This window comes from Stegodyphus dumicola, chromosome 11 (genome assembly GCF_044657685.1).
Source record: "Stegodyphus dumicola isolate Sdum_Otavi_A_Nest chromosome 11, ASM4465768v1".
NCBI lineage: Eukaryota > Metazoa > Arthropoda > Arachnida > Araneae > Eresidae > Stegodyphus > Stegodyphus dumicola.
Genome location: NC_140778.1, coordinates 59015191 through 59031122, shown reverse-complemented (window position 1 = coordinate 59031122; position 15932 = coordinate 59015191). Strand labels below are relative to the sequence as shown.

Genomic DNA, 15932 nt, shown 5'->3' with positions numbered 1-15932 from the left:
TTGCGATGAAATGCAGCACATTTATTGCCGAGTGTCACCTTCCAGATTTTTCATACTGTTAATGTATACAACAGCAGTGAATTATTCTCCTCTTTCCTCAAATACACTACGGCGATAAATAATAACCATTCACTAAAGATTTTGCGTAAATTCCCACTCATAATAATTTAAATTGCGAAAATCTCACAATTAGCACCTAAACACACTACTCAGCAGCAAAATTCTTTCGAAAGCGCGCCGTAGTAGTCAAAAGTGGGGTAGGCGTCTTGCCAGGTGAAACTAGTCGATATTTCCGTGACGTCAAAAATTTGAAAAGTGGGGTAGGGTTTGGAACACGTCCGTGGTCCTGGCTTGTCAGAAGCGGTCTCTGAAAGAAGATTTTCAGCAGTCTTTGGTTCATTGGGAATGAAAACCCGTTCGGCTACAGGTCATGGACCTTATAAGAGATAGACTAACCCACTGGGCGGGGGGGGGGACGCGTCACCGAAATGTCCGTAAGAAAGAGTAGGGACGAGGTGGTTTACTTTAACACTGAAACCTTTGGCGTTTGTATCACAAAACTGATTTTAATTATTAAAATGTGACACGTTGATTAGTCATGAGATTATGAAAGTCTCAGTTTTTTCAAATAGAATTTAATATATGTCATTAAAGCAGTTTTTACTACATTTCGCACATTGTTTTCACGCGTAATTCTTGTTCAAGTATCTTTACTTTGGTAAAACGGTAAAAACTTTAAGCACAAAATTTATGAACTTAATCTTGCGTAAAAATAAATAAGATTGATAGTATGTGATGCTTTGAAATAAATAAGGGAAAATTAAGCAAGACCTGATAATTTTTTTAAAAAATTTAATGAACATTTTCAGGAAGTAATTTTCAAAACTATAATAACATAACAAAACGATTATTCATTTAATTATATCATCATTAAATTATTAACATTAAATTGGGTTATTTATTTTAGTAATTGATATAATTCGAAGCATAACATTTTCTGAGTGTAATAAAGGGAAAAAAAATGATAAAATAAAATCTAAAAGCACTCAGATTTTATATTACATCCAAAAGGAACTTTTTTAATGTTTTGTGTGTTACCTATATTTATTGAACATCATGTTCTTCGCCCGTAAACCACATACATTTGAAAACAGCATATCTTTAGAATTTCCGCACTGGAGATAAAACTGTTATTTTCGTTAGAGTGCTCGCTCTGAACTCGTTGATTTTGTTAATCAAAAATTCGTTAAAAATTTAGAAAATATGAAATAGATTAAAATAAATTCGGAATTCGGCCGACCAGAAGCCCATGCTCGGGTGGAGGATTACATTATTCAAAATTTGATGGCTCTAGATTCCCTCGTTTTTATCACAGTGCAAGAAACACACATGGCTTCGTGCAGATTCTTCATTATTTAATTTCTTTACATATAATACGGGGCGATAATATAATACAGGGCGATAACTGTACATGTATAAAAGTAAACTGAATAATGAATTTTAAATTACTCGACATCATGCATAACTTGCTTTTTTTAAAATGAACGATTCCTTTGTTGTGTACCATTTTGCCAAATCTTCGTCTCAGCGTCTTCCAAAATGAATTCAATATTTACTGTATTTAACAAATTGTTATTTCTCACTATAATACCTCCACACGTATATTGGCGTTTGCCTCATTTTATGAGCAACACTTACTCGAGTATCTTTCTACCAGTTTCCGAATGCAGCACCTTCGAAAAATCATTCCAATTTGCATCACGTCTGAAAACGTTTGCTTCCCATTTCTGCAGCAGAAGAGCAGACATTGTAAATTGAACTTGTGATCCCGTTTCACGATTCTATTTTATTCATGAGTTCGGAGAGCATCAGTTAAATCGAGAATATACAAGTATAACAAAGTCAATATACCCATTTTCAAGTGAAGAACTCAAGAAATGAAAAGTTCATTATAATTGTGGATTACCACCATGCGGCCAAAACAGATCATTTCAAGCGTTCCACCTCAACTAAACAAAAAAAAGTTATTACCTTCTTTCTCTGCCGCCAGTCACGTGATCTAGTCGGCGACAGGCAAGATAAGAAATAAAAGCAGTTAATGAGTTATTTAATGTTAAAAAAAAAAAAAAAAAGTTTAGTTTTTTTAACGTTATTCATCGAAAGTTATTGAAATAATATTTCGAACCCATTTTCTCCCCTTAAAGAACAGTTTAAGGTCTTGTCTTCGAAACAGCAAAATAGAATTTTTTTTTTACTTTACGATACATTCAAACGGATTTCTAACGTTAAATATTTTGTCTTCGTGCCCGCTGTTCGAATTGCTTGAGAAACTCTTAACTGTTTTTAACTGTGGTGTTTCAGGTTTATCTCTATTTTATAATTTTGAATAAAGGTTGAGAATTTAGGTATTTTTGCTCTGCTTAAAAGTGGGAACTGAACTGATTGAATTAAAAATATATCTCTAAAATTCGAGAAAATATTTTAAATGAATTGCATAGAAAAACACCAAAAAGCACAGAAAATGAGGTAGTTTTAGAAAGCAATCTTATTGATCCAGTTGTCAATCAATTACATTCCGATCTACGTGGCATAATGGAGCCACGATGTGATAGGAGCCCTGATGTGAACTGAAAGTATTAATTAACCTTCAGGAATTAAGTAAAAAATTACGTTTATTACTGTTATCACTTTGCATCGTAACACAAAAAGGACATTTTACAACATCAAGTGAGTGATTCTAATAAGTGAACCAACAAAGCCCAGAACAATTTATCATATCAGAATTAATTACATGTGGTGACATATAAATTGAGTTTTGTAAAGATTACTATAAAAACAATGAAAACGAATATATCCGCCTACTTAATAGGAAAAGTTAGAAAATACTCGCTTCCCTATCTAAAGAAATATACAAATTCGCAATGATTATTTAGTAAATTAAGTATTTATTTGTGATAACGTTAAAAGACGTGTCTCATATTAAGTAACTTTAAACGAAAAGGAGATTACTGGTGTTGCAGGAAAAAATGGATATAATTTAATTGGCCGTACAAGGAAATCACGTAGTGTCCACATCAGATATTTAATGTAAGTCATTCTCAAAACTTTTATGATATAATTTAAGAACTTTCGTTTCATGGGAAAAGTTGACTCTAAGAAAGCCTGAAGGTAATTCTTTATCGTAGAGTGGGAAAACTGTGTAAAGTTTAATGCCTATTCAATGTTTTAACATTTTAGTTCTTTACAACAATCCTTTTTTAACATGCGTTTTAAAAATGTGCTATTCCTGCGCTTAAAAAACTGCATTTAGGAATAAGCTATTACAGAGAGTGTCAATTGGCATGTATGAAAATGATTTTGATAATTAATTTTTCCCCATAATAGTCGAATTCCTTGTGGTGCTCTGCTTCTACCTGGTAGCCTTAATTCTTGTTAATATCTCGAATTTATCATGAAAGTAAGTTCTTGTTAGCATTATAATACCCAGGCTTCTTGTGTCGTTTTTAAGACTCCGACTCCTTTAAAACATCGAAAGCTCAAAAGTCGACAGGAGAAACTTCAAGGGATGATACAGGTATTCTACTAAATGGGATGCATTTTGCTAATGTGTGTGATTCTTTCTTTGCTAAAAAGTGGCAGTTTGCTTAATATGTTTATATGTTGAATACGATACTTAGTTTTACGGAAGGGAAGAATACCATTATACCTCAGCGATGTTGTTTTCGACACACTTTTAAGTTCAGTAAATTAGACCGAGCTAACGAGATAATTTCTCAAAGACTTTCAGATAAACAAACTCTAAATACTCAGGCATTAAACTTATTCAGGCATTTGCCACATACGTTTGTTTAATCTGCTTCGTATAAATGCAGTAACATACACTTATGTTTTTTTCGTCCGCTTTATCTTTTACTTGTTTAATACTGTAAATGAGTACCAAATTAGTTTTAAAAATCCAAGGTTCTCAAACTCTCCATTTTGTAAGGCTTCTTCCATCGGTAATCGCATAAAACTAGCTTCTAGCTAATGAATTGTGAATTCAGTGATCTCTCTCGTGTATACGAGCCAATTCCCTTAGAAAGCCCTGTTTATGTCACTAAGCCTCGAGGACTGTCTGCCTAAAGAACGCATCCCTTCCTTTAGGCAGGCAGTCCTTGAGGCTTAGTCACATAAACAAGACCTTTCGGATATACTGACGGTAGAGCCCTTACAAAATGGGGCGTGGCTTAATGGCGTGCGAACAATGTAAATTTGCTTCGAAAACATTTTTTTTTCTAAAATGAATGCTACATTTGCGGGAAGTAAAAACTGAGAATGAAACATATTATACAGCTTTATATTCATTGTAGTATATTGTATAGTTTTACTGCTGTCGATCTACAAAATTGCATCGAAAGTTATTTCTGACTCCACCTACTTGAAATGTAGCAACTGCTTTGTGATAAAAATTTCGAATTAAATGTAGCAACTAATTTGATCCAGTTGTCAATCAATTAAATTCCGATTTACATGGCGTAACCGAAGTGTGGGAGACCTGATGTGAACTGAAAGTATTAATCAACCTTCAGAAATTAAGTAAAAAATTACATTTAATACTGTTATTATTTGCATCGTAACACAAAAGGGACATTTTACAACATCAAGTGAGTGATTCTGATAAGTGAACCAAGAAAGCCCAGAACTATTTATCATATCAGAATTAATTACATGTGATGACATACAAAATGGGTCTTGTAAAGAATACTATAAAAACAAAAAAAGAATATATCCGCCTGCTTAATAGGAAAACTTAGAAGACTCGCTTCTCTATCTTAAAGACATATATTAATTTCCAAATCATTATCGTTTAGTAAATTAAGCATTTATTTGCGACAACGTTAAAAGACGTGTTTGATTTTAACTTTGAACGAAACGGAGCTTACTGGTGTTGCAAACTGCAGCAACTGACAAATTTATACTTCCGTAGTTTGCACTTTCGGTTGAGTTGACATTTCGACATAGAAAAATATTGAAAAAAAACCCCTGCATTTTTTTAGCAGTTTTACTTCTAGCCTAAGTTTATTTGGTTACGCAGTGTGAATCAACATTTTTGCAACTCGGGTCGATTCGAAGAAGAATGCATCCTAAAACTAAAGGTGGAAACTTATGTTTATTATAAAAACATTATTATCAAATTTTTGACTACCAGTTTCTGCTTAAACAAAAATAGTGAAAATGTTTAAACGATATTGGAAAAGTATTATCATTTAAATGTCACTTATGACTCATGTCGTGTTTTTAAAGACACCGCTTTGCTGTTTTTCAGATAAAGCAGTGGCTGTGGAATATGTTCTGGCCGACTGGATCCCGTCGATGGAATTAAAATTAAATGCATAAATAAACATAAATAAAGAGCTTAGTACTGTGTTCTCCTGCAATTGGCCACGCTAAACGAGGAACATGAAAAGAAGGTGCATGGTGGGATCTGCTGATACGAAGGGGAACACATATAATGGTAGATGTTAAGCATGCAGTTATAGTTATGGTACATGTTAGTCATACACTATTATGGTACTTAGGCATACAGTTATATTAAGGTTATAATCAGGTACAGATGCAAAGATGAACACATACGTTACAAATTGTGGGATACATTAAAAGAGTTCTGGATTAATCATAAAATTAAATATATAATTAAAAACAAAGCAAGGCAAATTAAAAAAACAAGACATTGAGTAAATTAATATATATACAGAACGGGCTGCTGACGGCACGGTTTTCAAGGAAAGAAGTCACTCCAGGCTGTCAGCAATGCTTTTAGCAATGGTAGTGCAGTCTCTAATGCGGCTGAGCGCATATTTATTCGTAATTGTGTTCTTGAACCATGCCGGCATATTGAAAGTTATACTATATGTCAAGTCACATTAAGATTTGCTAAGACAGGCGTGCTGTTTTCAAAACCTGCTTATGCTACAATATGCCGCGTCGGAAGTCTTCAGCACTTACAGTGTATAGGTATGCTCCATTTATTGGATTTCATTTCCTTGGACTATTTAGAAAACGCTAATTTATCACTTTCAGGAAAAGCGTGGCTTTGGAATATATTGTAGACTAATGGAATATATTGTAGACTATAATTATCTGGTAACTAATGCCATAGCTTGTTTTTCAGCATATCATTCACCTTAAATTTATTACGCAATGTAATCAAAACTTTGATTTACTTCGTGTAAGCCAAGACTCCACCATTTAAACTTTTCCACCTGGCTCGGACATAAATGTCCCGAAGCGCCATTGCGAGTTTAGGAGGGTTTGTCGTCGTCCGCATAAGTAAGTAATTTACCGCTCGCTTTTTGAAGAACATTTTGCGACTCAGAGTACAGTGCGCTTGTTTTTTTAGAATCCTGTTTTGATCCGAGTGGAATTATATATAAAGTGAGCCCATATACTATTTTTGCGATTTTATTTTGAGCATAATTTAATTTCGTTTTGTTATCTAAAAGTGCATTGAAAAAAAGACCCCGTTTCAAGAACAGAAAGAAAAAAGTTTTATTTATTTGGACAGGAGACAATATCTGACGGGAGTAGTCACCCATGTGCCAATGATGGCTCTCTCATCATCTGAGTGCTGGCAAATGCCTTGATACATTAATTCAGCACAAGTCTTGCAGAGGGGAAACATCAGTTTATTTTGTGCTCTGTACGGCAATACGGGGAGGTATAAACCTCGAGGAGGCAGTATTCGGCACTTTATAATACCGAAATAGTTTTCCAAGGCATCAAAATTTTCAGTAATAATATTAGGGTGTCCGACGGGGTACAAACAGTATTTATTGACCTAGGAAAAATTGAAAAAATATGAATAATCGGAAAAGCGATTTTCTTTTTAAATAAGGCATGCGCGTTTAATAAGATTATTTTATGCCAAAACACAGAAAAAAAGTATTTACCCATGGATACAGTGAAGTGAAATCCACATACTTTGCATCACCCTCATAATACAGCTGAATGGCATTTGTCCGCCCGCCGAAGAAAGCATCTTTAGGATTCAATCGATCCTGAAGCTCGTGACTTAGAAGAAAATATTTTACTTTTTCATCTGTTTTCTTTTTCATCTCAAACTCATGCTCCCACATTTCAATTACATTATACCCTCGATCACATAGCTGGTAAGTCTTGTCTACCGTTTGTTGTCGCAATGTCGACATGGGTAATTTTGTTATGGGGTGGAGTGCATCTCCGTCAAAACAGGTGGAGCAACCGTGAAAGAAACATCCCTGCGATAGTTAAAAATTTTTTCGTATAATACCAATAAATAAATAAATTAAATAATATATTTATAAATAAATAAATATTGAACTCTTACGTAGTATTGATAAACAGTATTTGTTTCTTTGCAATATCCGTCTACAGATATACCATCCAATCGTCTTTCTCCTTTTCCGTTCAAAGCGTGTTCGATTTCAATGCTCTCTTTTTGGGCAATAAAATCAAGCCAACGAATACAGTCAGGACTATGATTCGTGCGATTGATATAACTTCCTACAGGTATCATTGCGATGGTATTAGGTATTATGTGTCGGGATCTGTAAACCGCCATACACGCTGATGCAATGGTTATGTAACTGAAAATAAAACGGACAAGAAAAGTGTAAATCATATATACATAAAGTATACATGCACGTATACAATACGTTGTTACAAAATGACAAAACCATGTAAAAGAAAAGGTTTGTAAAATACCAAAAGGGGTCTACTCCTGTAATTTCTAAAAACTGATTTCTAAATTCAACGCAACATCTACGAAGAATATCAACATCTGATCTGAAAACGAAAAGAGTAAATAAATAAATAAAACATGGTACCAAAAAAAATACACCTAAAAGACGGATCATAATGAAGGATTAGAAATAGATTGTTGATACAAACCGGCAATACGTGAGAATTTCTTCTTGGAAATCAAATATATCCTTCTCGTGTTCTTTATGCCATTCCAAAAAGGAGGTTCGCACCGCACTAGTCATACAATCAGGATTGTAGTACTTAGGCTCAGGTAAAAATCCCACATAATTTTGATTTTCTTTCTTGTTGAAAAGGTGCGGAAAATATCCTTTTTTTAGTTCTGTAAGGCCGAAACAAGCAGGCAGCTTTGAGAGAGCCATCGGCAGGAAATTAAAAGAATCAATAAGTTTTATGTTGAGGGCGGTATGGGTGATTACCATCACTTTAGAGCCATTAGGATTACTTCAGGTGCCGTACCCTGTTCTAAAAGCCATGCCATTATAAACTGACCGTCAAATCTGTAAAGAAAAAAAAATTATTATATTTTAAAAAATGTATTATATTTAAAACAATAGCCCTATAATATATATATGCAGATTAAAAATAATAAGAATACATTTACCCCTTCATATTGTGTGCAATAACAGTGTAATTTTTGTGCACTGTTGTAAACAGCCAAGAGCAGAATTCATGACATGCTTCGTATCCTTTAAATATTTTCTCTTGGCCATCTTTGTACTGCGCTACAGCAAAGTTTACGATGTGTTCCCCTGATGATTGGTCAGTTTCGAAATCAAAGAAAATTAATTTATCGGATGGACTTTTCGCAGAAATGAGTTGTAAGAAACAATGATGTTCTGACGCTATAACATACTCTTTACACGAAGGGCATTTGATAGTCCCGCAACGATGTAAAATTTTAGGACACTGCCGTCGCATGATAACTTTTGAGCATTGTCTGCACTGATACATCTGTAATTAGGAAAAAAAAAGTAGAACAAAGATTTTTTAAAAATATATTTAGAAAAAAAAACGTTTTAAAAATGTAAGTATTAAAAACTTTTTTTTCCCCTAGTTGAGTAATACTTACCCTATCGCATACTGAATGCTCTTGTCTACCTGTGACGGCTTTATGCGCTGCAAAGCAGTCCTCAGATTGACAGAGGCGATCACAATCTTTACATCTTTTAGGCAATGCTGGAACGCATTGAAATCTTAGGCAGACATGGCACATATTGTCACACCTGTGATCTTCTGGACGGTCATATGGCTTTTCACAATTTTCGCAATAGTTTTTCGAACCATAAAAACCGTGTAAATTTGTAATGACATCAAAATGGCCATTGTGTTGCCACAAATTAATGCGACGAGTTCGATATCTTCCTTTATACGAGACCTAGAAATAAACAGTTTATAAATATAATTTCATTTTAAATTTTTTTTCAATTTAATTAATTTTTTTTGTTTAAAATCTTTGGCTTACTTTATTTAAATTTTCACTGCTTATTACTACGATTTGTATATTTAGATGATTTTCAAATGTGCAGATTTCAGTGTATGTACAAGGACCAAGAGGAACTCCAGCACACTTGTGTAATTCTTGAGCTCGTAGCATTAGAACAGATCGTCTCCGATCCCGTAGAGAATTAAGCGCTGACTTGTCTTGCTCAAGATAAGCTAGGGCATGTACGATTGCTTTTGCGCAACACAACCCTTCATCATCTGACGGGATGGAAAGGACAGAGCGTTTTTTAAGACGATCTACTTGAATGTTGATTATCTTTGCTCTACCTGCACCGATATCCCTGTGAATCGTGATCACATCTACTAGGAAGCCTGAATCCAGCCGAATTTCATCTTTTGACTGCAGAGCTTTCATAATAACCGATAATATGGTCTCCACCGTCATGGAAGATACGGCAATAATTTTCGTAGACATGGGTTTATCCAATCCATCGGCTTGGATGCACATTCGTATCCAATCTGTCGGCCTTAGATTTTCTGTTGACCGTTGAATTAATATTTCAAACAGCTGTCTAACAGATTCAGTTACTGCTAGAAGAGGCCTGTTGCGAATATTTTGAGGCAGACGATTCATATCAACACGTGCCTGGAAGGTTATTTCCTCGCCTTGATACTTTCGGTTACGACGCCGTGCCTTCTCTTTGAGTATAATAGCATTTTCCATCTGGAAAGAAAAGAACATAATTCAGTGTAAATGAAAATAAGCACACACGCAAACACACCATAAGCCCTAAAACAGGAGAAAAACTCACATTTACTGAAATGTCATGTTCCACATATGCAGGTCCTTTAGATGGAGCAGAAGGTTGAGTCTAAAAGATGTATAGACATCACAGTGATATGAAAAACATAACAAACATAGAAAAACATAAAAAACATAGAAAAAAATAATTCTCATATATATTTATATATATATTAAAAACTGATATTACCTCATATCCCGAGCCTACTTGATAGTAAAGAGGCAAAACCAAAGGATTCTCCAAAAATATCTGCGAAGTTTCACTTAAGAGCTAAAGAAAAGTAACAGTTGTGTTTAAAGAAATTTAGGTTCAGCTTATATAAAAAAAAAATACAAAAAAAATTAATGACAGGGAAAAAAAAAAAAAAAAACTACGTACTTCATCTCCTGAATCACTAAAATAATTTTCAATGCCGTCAATAGGATTTTCGATGAATATTTGAGATGTTTCACTCAGGCACTAAATAAATTAAAAATAGTGAATAGTCTTTTTCTAGGTGGGGCAAAAAACTATACATTGTAAAAATAAGCCACAGAAGGAAATAAATAAAACTAGCTTACCTCATCATCAGAATCTCTTAAAAGCGCATGGAAATCCTCACACTACAAAATAATAGTATTTTTAATCATGTAAGTATTACAAACACGTGGTCAAAGAACAATTGAAAATAATATGGCGATATAACTGTTTTGAAACGTTAATATTACAAACACGTTTTTCAACAAAACAGGGTAAAATATAATAAAAAAATCTAAGCCGTGTAAATAAAACACATAAATAAAATTTAGCTTACTTGATCATTAGAATCTCTTACAGATACATCGGAATCCTCACACTACAAAAAATTTTAATTGCGTGTCAGTATTACAGGCACGTGGTCAAAGAAAAAAAAACAAAACACTAAAATAATAAAATTAAACACATAATAACCTTAATACATTTTATATATAAATAAAATAAAAATAAATAAAATAAATTTTAAATATGAATACTTACTTGATCAAAAAAGGGTTCCAAAGAACGTTTACTGTTTCTTGAAGCCATTTTCGCAGATACGAAGAGAATTTCTTGTTTTTTCAAAAAGCGTGGTAACAAACTTCTAGAATTTAGCAAGTAATGAATTTCGGAGGCAATCCAGCGGTTGAAACTCGGCTCCGAACTTTTTACTTTGTCTGAATACGCGGATTGGTTAAGAGGGCATGACATCATTTTTCTGCTTTCTGATTGGTTCACAGAAATGTATTCGTTCACCTACGCGGATGTCTACACAAAGGGAGTGAAAAGGCAGACGCCATTTTCCAACCAAATCATGCACAAACATGATAAGGGTGACGTCATTTACCCACCAAGAAAATTCTTCAAAATGGCGGCTATAGAGGAAATCCAAGATGGCGGAGCACGGAAAAACCTTATGCAGATAATTAAGAACCATATCAACCAAGGAATTGTGGGGTATCGCTTAAAGACTTGGATGCGGTCCCCCTCAATTCCTTTTTATTAATTATTGGGTGGTAGCGAGTTCGTACCCCGTGAAAAGGAAATATATTACATTTTCATATTATTTTTTTTACGATCCTGTTACTTTTAGATGATGTTCTGGACGCTAGATGGCGCCAGCAGTAACATAGCTTCAAGAAAATCAGTACAGATGTAAAAATATCATTTTAACTCTTTCCCTGCAGATAATAAATAATTTTAAAAAATTTCTTCCATTCGAAAATAATATCACCCACTTAGAAGAAAAAAAATTCATTTGATAAATTGAAAATATTAATTAAAAATTAAGCACAAAATAATCTTTATAATATCTTAAAGAAGGTAATCAATGTTCGAAAAAAAATTAAGAAATTAAAATATATGTCTTCTACCCCTCTTTCATCGTTTAAAAGAAACTTTTCAATCGGTAAACTCGTTGAACGCTTTGCCTTTTGTTTTTATAAGTACAAATTTTTAGCCTTCTGTGGTAACAAAAGCGTGGCTCAGTGGTTAAAGCGCGTAGCTGGAGGTCTCGACATCGTGGGTTCGGGCCCACGCAATTTTTGAAACTGTCATGAAGGGCAGCATAAATCACCGTACAAAACAAAATGGCCGATGTTCTCCAAAGACCACGTGATTAATAAATTAATTAGGTAAGTTAAATAATAATTAATTAAATCCTTCATAAATACTTACCGAATAAAATTAATGAATGCCTCAGCGATTCAGCACGCACGGCATGGCGGGAAAAGGATGAGTCATTCCCAACATGGCGGATGGAAGTCACGTGATCCAATATGGCGGAGGCCACGCCCCCGTTGCGTCATCCTTTGTTCTATTACGTCATGGCGGCATCCTTTTGCCGCATATAGTGGGGGTTATACTACTGACTTTTAGTTATTTTATCTTAAAATTTATTTATTATTCATATTGCTACACACATCCAGGCAATGTGTATGTCCCATGTGTAACACATATGAACACGTGTAATAATAATAAATATATTAGTAATAAAATTGGAAAAAAATTTACTTACCCTTAATGGAAAGTTTTCACTTTCGCTTATTATACTTTATGCCTGTATTTGGTATATATGTATATAAAACTCGGCTTGAAAGCATTTCAACACATCTTTGAGAACAAAATGCAATTATGATGTCTGATATAGTGAACTTTTATCAACAACTGAATCTTAAATAAGCCTTTAAATTTATAATATTGTTATTTTTTATCATTGCAATATAGGGAGTCAGCATACTTTTAAATAATATTTTTAAAATGTTTAATGTCAGTGAGAATGTTAGTAGAATATACGAGTATATCACATGCTTTTTTTTTGTGTGTGTGTGTGGCTTGTGTGCTATTTCTAAGCATAAGTATTATAGTTATTTGTATTCTTAAAATGCTTTTGCATAAAAATTAAGAATCGAAACATACTTCGCTCAAATATGTTGATTACACTCTTTGTATATGAGCTAGTTTTTAAAAATTAAATAAATTTATATGGTAGTGTGAGGTCAGTATCGTGAATCGCTTTCTATTTTTATCCTTTTTGAAGGGAACAATCTAAAATTAGCTATAGAAAATATTGTAATAACCGAAGAATTAACTCTTAATAGAACCATGCAAAATTTTTAAAATTTACTGTCATTGGTTTACACTTTCCATTGTCCTTTTTTAATCCGCGATGGAATCTCTTTTTGCCCCAAGATTGTATTTATGACGATTAGAGGATATGATAATCAAAATTTATTTCATCATAATGCAAGCAGAAAGTCTTCAAGAGGAAGAAAACAGATATAAAAAAACAACATGCATTTTGCGTTCCAAAGTGCCAATGAATTGTATATCTCCATTAACAATTGCTAATACTACCTATTGCACCAATGATTTTAGCAATGTTATGAGGATACCGTAACTTTTAAGCATTCATTTGTAAACTGTGACAGTTTGCAAGTAAAATCTAAGACGAAATGGTGTTGTTAACGATGTATCTCAGAAGAATTAGATAAGTGATAATCTAAATGACATTTAGAGAAAGTTTCCCTAAGAACACTTCTATGCCCTTTAGCTTTTTTTGCGTAAAACAGTTAAAAATCATTCAGTATTTACTTAGCACCATAAATAGCATCACTGAGATTATGGCATAAAAGCAAGATTTTGTTTGACATATGGTAGTTTATTGACAAAGACGTCCAAAGCAGAAATTTTGGTATTTCAAAAACAGAATGACGAATCATTATAATTATTTTACAAGAAGTAATATTAAAAATATGAAACATAATGTTGTTTTCAAAATATATATAATAGCGGAAGTTTTCGTTTAACAATATTTGTGTATACATATTTTGATTATTATAAGCCGACTACCCATGTGATCTTAAAATTCCATGCAATACACTGCATTAAACGTGTTTTAAGCAATTAAAAATTGCTATATTTAAAAGCGAATCATGAAATTTGAAATTCAAATCTGGATAAAACTCGCGAACGGCAAAGTAGATCTACATCAACAAGATGTTTTTACTCCTTGGGGAAGAGAACAACATGCCAGGTTCTCTAATTACAGTAGTAGCTCGATAACCTCAGTCAAAATGTATGTAGACTTCGGTTTTAGCAATAATTTAAACCTAAAACTAAATTTCAGACGCATGCCTTTGAAGTATTTATTAGAAGATCTAGAAAATAAAAGTAACATTAAAAAAATATTCTTGACGATAACCAATCATTATGATGTTTTACGGGGCAAGGAAGTGAGGCAGCACAATGAAATAGAAAGCTGTAACTGATTTTTTAAAAAATTATGTGATACGTTATCTATACTGCACTCTTATCTATGTGTCATTTATATTAGAGGTCACAAAATTTGTTAAATTCAATATTCAATATATTTGAGTAAAAGAATGGTATATGTATATGTATCTATGCAAGCGAAGTATTACAGTTTCGGCAATTAGTCAATATAACTCAGAACAGCATTATTTTGAAAGATTTGCTATGGACCTTTCAACAGCATTCAGTAAAAGCTTCTTTTCAAAAAGGAAGAATATTTCCTTGCAAAGTACTCTTGTTTGATGGAGAAAAACTTATGTCCAATATAATTGAAAGATCTTTCATATTATTACCAATCTGAAGATGAATTTTGTATAAGTTTCAAATTGATGCGCTTCTGCTTACATTAAATTATATATATATATCCTTTACATTACATTGTAGAGACATTAGGTATTTTTTTTTTTTTTTTTTGAAATCAGGAAAGATGAAAAATTAGCAAACGCCTTCGCCGGGAATCGAACCAGGCCCTCTGGAATACCGGGCCAGCGTGCAGAACCACTGCACCACGAAGGCAGGCTAGGAAGGCGGGAGAAATATCTTATATACTCCCTCTTTAAAAGAGGGGCTGGGGTTTTTAGGGGACCCAATCGACAAATTCTGGGTGAGGAGAATCATCATTTAACACCCTTTTAGTTCGGGCGCCAGTGTAAAGACATTAGGTTAATTGGAAAACCCGTAGAGATGAAAAATGAGCAATGCCTTCTCCGAGAATCCAACCACGGACCTCTGGAATACCGGCCCAGCGTGCAGAACGACTACACCACGAAGGCACCCTAAGAAGGGGTAAATGCCTTATATACTCTACACCACGAAGGCACGCTAGGAAAGCGGGAGAAATACTTTATAAAATAACAGAAAAATATCTGAAAATTACATTTGTCCTATCAAATAGCTGAGAAAAAATTAGTATACTCTTTTGTATGTTTTATTGCCAGTTCATGAGTATGCTCCAGATCTCTCTTCTCTGTTCAGGAATCTGAAAGGGAAACTGCCTTATTATTGTACGAAAAAGGTATTTGCGCTCTCGAAAATCCATAATTTGTACATTTCTCTAATGCAGCATTTTAAATAGAATGACGGTAAAAATATTTGTCTAGAACTACGAAATTTAGTTCTATCATATTCAAATTGTCCTTTATAATATTTGCGATTTGTTGGGTATAAATTTAGAGCAGACTATGATTGCATTAAATATAACGCATACTTATAATCTGATGTTGATGAAGGAAATAATTTACTATATTTCAAACTAATTACGAAAAGAAATAGACGAGAAGGAAAAAAAGAGCGAACGAGATTTTTCGCAGTTCTTATTATGCATCTGCATCAGGGACGAAGGAAGTAATTATTAAAAATTAAACATTTGCGAAAAGTATGTCCAAGGAAGTTAATCCTACACACTTTAGATCCATAACAAGATTTTTAAAGAACAAGAAAATAAAAGAAATATAGCATTTATAGTTTGAAAACATCAGTTTGCCGCCCAATGCTTCAAATAAAAGTTAACCACTGAAACACTTTTTAAGATAAATATCAATAAAATTTAAGCTTTTACTCCCTTCTTCTTTTAAACAATAATGCAATCTGCTCTTA

General features: G+C 33.4%; 2 protein-coding genes across 2 annotated transcripts; both read right to left on the bottom strand.

Annotated features, from left to right (window-relative positions):
- Window positions 1–6532: 6532 nt before the first annotated feature.
- LOC146994045 (uncharacterized) lies at window positions 6533–7681 on the bottom strand. Its single transcript, XM_085826296.1, has 3 exons — window positions 7346–7681; window positions 6930–7256; window positions 6533–6817 (listed from the first exon to the last, which is right to left on the bottom strand). The coding sequence occupies exons 1-3, from the start codon at window positions 7637–7639 to the stop codon at window positions 6533–6535; spliced, it is 906 nt and encodes a 301-aa protein (XP_085682422.1). The 5' UTR covers window positions 7640–7681.
- A 519-nt stretch (window positions 7682–8200) lies between these two features.
- On the bottom strand, window positions 8201–11218 carry LOC118188913 (uncharacterized). Its single transcript, XM_035359439.2, has 10 exons — window positions 11025–11218; window positions 10822–10863; window positions 10589–10630; window positions 10407–10487; window positions 10218–10298; window positions 10038–10097; window positions 9245–9949; window positions 8852–9157; window positions 8384–8733; window positions 8201–8279 (listed from the first exon to the last, which is right to left on the bottom strand). Exons 1-10 carry the CDS (start codon window positions 11070–11072, stop codon window positions 8201–8203), a joined length of 1794 nt encoding a protein of 597 aa, XP_035215330.2. The 5' UTR covers window positions 11073–11218.
- Between the last annotated feature and the right edge of the window lie 4714 nt (window positions 11219–15932).

Coding starts and splice junctions, on each gene's coding strand:
- LOC146994045 (XM_085826296.1), bottom strand. CDS start 7,639: ATGATTTACACTTTTCTTGTCCGTTTTATTTTCAGTTACATAACCATT. Junction 7,257..7,345: donor ATACTGTTTATCAATACTAC/GTAAGAGTTCAA, acceptor TAACTATCGCAG/GGATGTTTCTTTCACGGTTG. Junction 6,818..6,929: donor TCACTTCACTGTATCCATGG/GTAAATACTTTT, acceptor AATTTTTCCTAG/GTCAATAAATACTGTTTGTA.
- LOC118188913 (XM_035359439.2), bottom strand. CDS start 11,072: ATGGCTTCAAGAAACAGTAAACGTTCTTTGGAACCCTTTTTTGATCAA. Junction 10,864..11,024: donor TGGAACCCTTTTTTGATCAA/GTAAGTATTCAT, acceptor AATTTTTTGTAG/TGTGAGGATTCCGATGTATC. Junction 8,734..8,851: donor AGCATTCAGTATGCGATAGG/GTAAGTATTACT, acceptor TCCTAATTACAG/ATGTATCAGTGCAGACAATG.